Source organism: Orycteropus afer, unplaced genomic scaffold (genome assembly GCF_000298275.1).
Source record: "Orycteropus afer afer isolate SDZICR_OR568_19922 unplaced genomic scaffold, OryAfe1.0 scaffold00584, whole genome shotgun sequence".
Classification (NCBI taxonomy): Eukaryota; Metazoa; Chordata; class Mammalia; order Tubulidentata; family Orycteropodidae; genus Orycteropus; species Orycteropus afer.
Window position 1 is genome coordinate 920,772 of NW_006922171.1, and position 8,161 is coordinate 928,932.

The following is an 8,161-nucleotide window of genomic DNA, read 5'->3' on the forward strand; positions in this document are numbered from 1 at the left end:
CATTTACAGATGACAAACTTGAGGTGGAATGAGGTCCTATGACTTGCCATGAACATCCTACAGGCAGTTAGTAGGTAGACTCCAAACATGTGCTGATAACTAGACCAAGACCATTTCCTCTAGATGGTGCTCTCTTACAACTACTTTTTAAACCACCTTTCCTTTAAATACACATACCTGCTTAACATTTCCAGACTAAGAATCAGCAAGTTTGTTGTGGTGGTTTTATTTGGGAAAGGTCATAGTGGGATATCTTTTTAACTTGAAGATCTTGGGATAAAGGAACCCTGGGCGTAGAATTCTGTTTGAGAGCCAGCCTGTTCCAGGTGTCCATGCCCATGGTCTGTCTTTACCTGGCACTGGCACTCCTCCACCAGCATGACCACCTTGACCACAGGGGCCAGCCCCGTGCAGTTCAGCTGCAAGTGCGTCATGGTGAACTTGATAGGCAAGCAGTGGGAGCAGAAGGTATGGGGATGCTGTGCAGCTCCTGGAAGATGAAGAGACCCACACTTCCCAAAGCAAAGGTGGTTTTGGACAACTACCTTCTCACAGTCTTCATGGGTGATAGTCTAAAAGGCAAACACATTTCCTAAAATTATCTCTAGCCATTTCTTTAATACACACCATGCAGAAATTATAGGCTGTAAGTCTGAAGATAATTTAGACTAAAATTTCAAAAGCTTTCCAGTTTTTGATACATTTTGCAACGTCTAAATGATGTTGTCTTTAAGGGCATGCCTCTACTAAACTTTCTTTATTGAGTAAATTAATAAATTAAATGAACAAAACAAAATCAGTTTTCCATTGCATCAACTCTATCAACACACGTGGCAACCCCATGTGTGTCAGAGTAGAACTGCGGCCGAAGGGTCTTCAATGGCTGAATTTTCAGAAGTAGATTTTAAGGGCTTTCTTTCCAGGCTTCTCTGGGTGAACTCAAACCTCTAACATTTGAGTTAGCGACTAAGGGCGTTGACCATTTGTACCATCTAGAGACTTCAAATTAATAAATTAGCCTTTAGGAAATTACTAAGTTAGTATGAAAATATTTTATTCTATATTTAACATTCCAAACTGTATGAAATTTTATCTAATTGGGTTAGAAAAATTCTAATGGCTAACTTCTTATGTAGGAGCTCTGGTAGCATAGTGCCTAAGGCACTTGACTGCTCACCAGAAGGCTGGCGGTTCAAGCCCACCAGCCACTCCTCGGAAGGAAGGTTGGGCAATCCTACTTCCGTAGTGATACTGCCTCGGAAACTCAAGGAGGGGTCGCTATGAGTCGGGGCCGACTCGATGGCTAACAACAACAACAACAACTTCTTATGTAGATAAGGCATCTTGTCTTTCTATCCTCACAGTGCATTTGGCATAATGGGTTCTCAGCTCAATTCATGTTTGTTAAATTGATCACAGAATAGATCAGAACATCATGAGTTTAATTACATTCTATTTTGCAGGTCCTGTAGAGTTTGGTTTTGGTTTTGGTACTACATTCAAAGGAGCTCTGGCAGTGCAATGGTTAAGCACTCAGCTGCTAACTGGAAAGATCAGCAGTTCCAACCAACCAGTGGCTTTGTGGAAAAAAGATATGTCAGTCTGCTTCTGTAAAGATTACAGCCTTGGAAACCCTATAAGACAGTACCAGTCTCTCCTATAGGGTTTCTGTGATTCAGAGTCAACTCAATGGCAATGGATTAGGTTTTAGTTTTTGCTAATACATTCAACTCTATGGAGCAAAGTTGCAACACACATGCTTGCACATCATCATGCATTACATCACCACTGCCTCTCCCATAACCTCATACACACAGCTTTATGTGCCCTTCAAAATAGGGAAGAATCAGGCACTTTAATTTTAATTTAATTAGCAATACTATTCAAAATTATAATTTCAAAGAAAACTTGCTAGACTGACTCTTAGGAGCAATTTTTTAATTGCATATAGGCCAACAAGACAGTAATTATTTGATAATTGACTTGTCATTGCTACATACTCTTCTCTTTTCAAGCAGAATACTTAAGTGCCTTGCCTCATAATAATAAAAAAAGAAAACCAAACTCACTGCCATCGAGTCAGATCTGACTCATAGTGACCCTTCCTTAGTTTTCCAAGGCAGTATCTCTACAGAAGTAGATTGCCCAGTCATCCTCCTGAGGAGTGGCTGGTGGGTTTGAATCACCAGCCTTCTGGTTAGCAGTCAAATGCCTTAGGCACTACACCTCCAGAGCTCCTGACCTCATAATACTGCCCACTTAATTGAGAAACATTACTGGACTATAAAATTTTACTCTTCCCTGTATTGCTTTTGATTCAGTTATCTTCAAATTTAAGGATCTGATGCAATCCCTCAATTTTAATTTAACATTTGGGTTACATGGAGTACCCAGACTGAAGAAAGAAGATAGTGGAATGCTCCTTTGTCTTAGTAGCCTGTAACTGATCATGGTCACCAGAAATCAGCCAATGTAACTGGAATTAGGAGATAAATGCTTGGAAGAGAAGGAGATGGGATTTCACATCAAGATTTTTATTTTGAAAGTTTATGAGAAAATAAGTAAAACAATATTTTTAGCTACAGTAATACTAAAAATAATGTTTGAAAACTTCAACATATTTTATAACCTACGATGTAGTTAGGTGTGAAATATGAGGATTACGATCATCAGAAATGTGTGTGAGGATGTTCAAACAGGGGTTCAATGTACACCACCTTATCCACAGATGGTGCTGAACTGCTCATTCACCTCTTACTAGAGTGCAAAGATATAACTAGGAGAAGTTCTGGTAATTGTTCCAATTCCCAGTCTTCTAACTGAGGGTACAGTATCACTTATCTCTCTGCATTATCCATCCCCAAAATAAAAGTAAATAAGATCCCATAAAATATACCTTGTTGGCATAAATATGAATTATTACTGATGTTGGCAGAGTTGTACTTTCTTGCATCATTTCCAGAATACTAAGAAACAATGGAAAAGCTGGGAGGAAATTTGAAAGTATTACAATGTTTTGCCAAATCCTCTGATGAATGCCCAAGGACCAAATCTGGCAGTTGAGCTATCCTCAGGCTCCTCTCAGCCTCTTACCTTACCCTCCAACCTTCCCAGCTTTCCGTTGCTCTCCAGTAATCATGCATCACTTCTCCCCAAGAACACATACCTGACTGAAGGGCACTGTCCTACAGGCCTCTCGGTGTACTTCATGGCTTTTGATGGGCAAGATGACCCCCTGAGAAGTGGGGCTCTTTCTGAACATGAAGTAGTGCCAGAATTTCTTGGCCTCTTCCCGAAGAGGAGATCTCTCCACTTCTCTCCCATCCATTGACTGAGTGAAAGCCTGGGTCCCAGGTGGGAAGTGTTCACTGATGGAATCCCCAGGCAGGTGCAGTTCTCTTTCAGGCTGCTTCCAGAACCTGCCAAACCTGGATAGCATCTTCTCTCTCTGTCTCTCTCCTTCCGCAGCAGGGCTGGCACCCACCAGGTGTGGCATTGCCACAAACAGATCTGGCTTCTCTTCAGCCTCTTCGTGGTTGCCCGTGGCAAGCTCTCTGCGGCTCCTTTCTACAAGCTCAAGGGAGAGAGAATGCTGACTCTGCCCACCATCTTGGTGCCTTCCTGCCTTCCCCAGAGGCAAGAGCACCAACAGCTGAAGTAGTAGGAGATGCATGCTGTTGGAGTCCAAGATTTTCTTCAATGTTGCAGATGGGGAGGCCCAAGGAGAGGCTCAGTTTCTGCAGAACTTAAAACAAGGAAATCCTATATATAGATACCTGCCTTGTGGGATGGGAGGCAGGTGTCAGTAGCCAGGCAGTGTAAACACATTTACTGTTTGCTTGAATTATGTAGTGCTAATGTCATCCTGCCTTCACTTTGGTTTTGTGTATTTTAGAAGATCTCAGTGAAAGCCTGGGGCCCAGGGGGTAATTAGCTGACAGTTTAGCTATTGTCTGAGATTTAAAGAGCAGTATTAGCCAAAACAGCACAGTCTTTGTCCCAATTTCCCATTACTGTTATTAGAAAGACCAGAGTCAATCAACATTTACTGTGCATATGCATTGGGATAGAAATGATTGATAAAGTCATGTTTTTACTAGAAAAATAAATCTGGTAAAACTTTAGCCTTAGCCCAGGCCGTTATGAAGGTTATTAACACGTTCATATTCACACACAAAACCAACGAAGTATATCACAATTGTAAGGAAGGGAAAGGAAGAGTTAGAGGTGTGTTAACTGTTCAGCAGAGGACACAGCACCTCTTCCATGTGGATTGGGATTTTTAATTTTTGTATGATACCTGAGTACCTTCTCCATTTCCACACATGGAAAGTCATAATGCCCAAATTAATCCTTTCACAGTAAGAATTAAATAATCACAATTATTTAATTTCACAATAGTCAGATAAACCCTTTCAGTTGTTCACAAATTTTCCAACAGGATCCAAACTAATAGACACACAGCTCGTCTGTGTTCTGTGAGGATGGGGAGATGTCCCTCTCAAGCCATCCTATTGATTTTTTTTTTCTTCATTTAAACAAAGAGCCAGACTTGAGAACATGGATTCTAAGTACCTAGGTTTGATCAACTTTGTGCATGAAGCTGGCTGGTCAGTTACTTTCCATTACTGAATCCACATCATCTACTCTTATTCTACAGTAATGGCCAGGTGAAATAAAGATTGAAACAAACATGAACCTTCTGGAATCCAAAGGAAAATTTGTAAAATGATGAGCATTCATTAAAAAAAATAAATGTCATCAATCAAACAAGGATATGAAAAAGTAACACATCCCAGAATTTAGTCTAAGCAACACAGGACAGCATTCTGCTTCACTTCCTTTAGGAATTGACCCAATGGCTGCTTATATTCTTCTCCTTTTTTATTTAATGATCATATTCCCTGCTTTCAGTAATAGGTTCCTAATAATCCTGGAATATATCCTCCTCCTTGCAGTACTGGTTAAGCTTTTTTCCCCCCTTTTTTTTCTGAGAAATGACCCTTTGGAAACTTCTCCAGGTGCTTGTGTTCCTTTTAATAGTAGTGTCTGATTTCTATGTGATGAGGCTTTAAGTCCCTTTACCTGTAATAATGAACTATTTAAAAGTGTACCATCATGTTGCCAAAACTCTGTCAGAAGAGATAATTTTACTTGTACTAAATATCCATAGAATCCAGGTTACTGTTAATTAAGGTATAGTTGATTCATGCTAACTGAGAAACATTATTTGCCATTTCTTTCAGAGGACCTTTTCTTTTGTAAAAAATTGCCTCAATTCCCCTCAGCCATCCAATGCAATAAGCTCTACTCCCTGCTTATAAATATAGTGTGAAAACCAGCATAATAGCTTTCCTGATTCCTTTTAAACTTTTCAGTGCCTGAAATCCCATTGCCATCAGTCATATCAAAAGAAAAGAAAAGAAAAACCAAACTCACTGCCATTGAGTCGATTCCGACTCATAGTGACACCTTTTGGGTTTCTGAGGGAGTAAATCTTTACGGAAGTAGACTGCCTAGTCATCCTTCTGTGGAGTGGCTGGTGGGCTTGAACCGCCAACCTTCTGTCAAATGCTTTAGGCACTACACCACCAGAGCTCCTTTCATAACAGCTTATGTTATGTTATCTGCCTTCAAGTCGGACCTGACTCATAGTGACCCCTCCTTGGGTTTCCGAGGCAGTATCACTACGGAAGTAGATTGCCCCATCTTCCTTCCGAGGAGTGGCTGGTGCTAGCAGTCCTCAAAACTGAAAACATCTCAGAGATTCCGTTTGGGGTCTCAGGTTGCTTGGCTCTGGAATGACTGTACATAGGATACAGTTCCAGTAATATCAGTTGAGCTGAAATTTGTGAGGTACCCACTCTGTGGGCAAAGTATCACAATTAGATACTGAGAGATGACCAAAAATTATGAGAAACTGGTCCATGTTCTCAAGCAGGTTGTATAGTCTACTGGTATCGTACATCTTATAACTCAATTGTGTTACCTGTGGGGATATCAGTTACCCCATCTTTAATGTTTCTGTAGTCCTGTAATCGTTCTTCCTCTGGTCTTAACTGTGGTTTTACTATATGTCATTTAAATGACTCATAGATTTTGAGTTTTGTGGAACAAACTATCCAGGACTTCATACTATAATCTCTTTCAGAGTGGTCAGAAGTGATAGCCAGGCAACATCTATCTAGTTCTTCTAGTCTCAGAGTCATGGGGACTGGGGTTCACATGTTCCATTAGTCATTTGGACAAATTGTTTCCTTCATCTTTGGTTTTCTTCACTCTTCTTTGCTCCTAATGGGGAGAAACAGCTATCGACAACTATTGAGTTGCATCTTACATGGCTGCTCACAAACTTTAAAAAAAAAAAAAGCCTGGCTTATGGGTCTATGAAGACTGGTGGACCCCCTAGACTATGGCCCCTAGACTCTCCTTCAAGCTAGGAACTGAATTTAAAACCCCTGTGACTCAACTGGCAGCCAAACGATAAACAGACCTATAAGGTGAACAGTAATTTCAGGAGAGTATGCGCTTGTTACAACAATCAAGCATATGAAATCAAGAGGACAGCATTTGCCCAAGGGTAGAGCTAGGAAAGTAGGATGGGATGAGAAGAAAAATAAAATCACTCATAAAGAATCAGCTTTTCTTTTTTTTTTTTTTCCCCCTCTGTTGAGAAAATGTTCAAAAATTCTGGAGGGCAAGGAGCCCTGGTGGCACAACAGTTAAGTACTCAGCTGCTAAGATTGTTGTTGTGTGTCATTGAGTTGATTCCTAGTCATAGCAAACCTATATAGGACGAGTAGAACTGCTCCAAAGGGTTTCCCAAGCTGTGATCTTTACGGAAGCAAATCGCCAGATCTTTTCTCCCACTGAACAGCTGGATGGGTTCAAACACTGATGAACAGTTTGCAGTCAAGAGCTTAACAACATTGAGTCACCAAGGCTCTGTTCTGTAAAGATTATGTCCTAGAAACCCCTGTGGGGCAATTCTACTCTGTCACTGAGGAAAATAGACTTGACAGTGCCTAACAACAACAAAGCCTGCAGTGATCAGAGTTACTGAACATAATAAGTCTGTTTCTACCCCATCTTCTACAATGAAGGGCAGATGACATTTGCCTTTCACCACTATGTCTTTTCATCAACTCTAAAGCTATATGCAAGATATATTATATTTTACTCTTAAGAACATAAACAAACATGTTTCAGCTTTTAGAAAAATATGCTGTCTCCATTGGTCTCAGTTGATGCAAGCATTTTGTTACCTCCAAATTTGGGTGAAGCCAAATGGAGGTTAGGTCAGAAGGAGGCCTCCAGACAAAGCAGGAAGCTGTGTATGAAAAGAACATCACAAACTGCTGGCATCTTTAGTACCAAATGCCACAGTGAAAGGCAGACCTGTGTTCCCAAGACCACCAAGTCCACTTCCTGGGCCAGCCTCATGCCGCCATGAAAACCTGAGGGTCAATCTCAAAATTCATTCATTCCAACTGAGGGGCAGAAAAGGGAATTTGGGCTGATAGGTTTCTGGCAGACATTCATTGAATAGCAATAGTGATTTCAGGGTTTATATTAATTTTTTTTTACAAATAGAAGATGACAGATAAGATCTCTTTCTTCTTTTGCAAAGAACAAAGAAGAGGACAAATTAAGGCAAAGGGTATTCCCCTAAAACTTTTACAATAATATAATTTAGGAAATTATTCAAAACTTTGAACTCTCCCCCCAGCAGTCCTCTCCTACTTCCTTTCTATGGAACAGACACATAAGACGGGCTTCAGTCATTCATACAGCATAGAGTACTAACTCTATTATAAGCCCTGAGCACAAAATGGCAAGCCCAAACCAAACAGAGACTGTCCCTGTCCAGGCCTTGTAGAATTTCCAATCTATTGGGAGACTCTGTTGTTATTTGCCATTGAGTCGGCCCGACTCACGGTGACCCCTCCTTGGGTTTCCAAGGCAGTATCACTACGGAAGTAGATTGCCCAGCCTTCCTTCCAGGGAGTGACTGGTGGGTTTGAACCACCAGCCTTCTGGTTAGCAGTCAAGTGCCTTAGGCACTATGCTACCAGAGCTCCCATTGGGAGACTCTAATTTATTCAAAAGGAGCTCTGGTAGCACAACAGTTAAAGAGCTCAGCCGCTAACCAAACGGTTGG

The 8,161-nt window shown here is 40.9% G+C and overlaps 1 protein-coding gene across 1 annotated transcript; it reads right to left on the reverse strand.

The window, feature by feature from the left end:
* Nucleotides 1–257: 257 nt before the first annotated feature.
* On the reverse strand, nt 258–3,673 carry CER1 (cerberus 1, DAN family BMP antagonist). The gene is made up of 2 exons (XM_007956227.1): nt 3,167–3,673; nt 258–572 (listed from the first exon to the last, which is right to left on the reverse strand). Exons 1-2 carry the CDS (start codon nt 3,671–3,673, stop codon nt 258–260), a joined length of 822 nt encoding a protein of 273 aa, XP_007954418.1.
* Between the last annotated feature and the right edge of the window lie 4,488 nt (nt 3,674–8,161).

Coding starts and splice junctions, on each gene's coding strand:
- CER1 (XM_007956227.1), bottom strand. CDS start 3,673: ATGCATCTCCTACTACTTCAGCTGTTGGTGCTCTTGCCTCTGGGGAAG. Junction 573..3,166: donor GGACAGTGCCCTTCAGTCAG/GTATGTGTTCTT, acceptor TTTGCCTTTTAG/ACTATCACCCATGAAGACTG.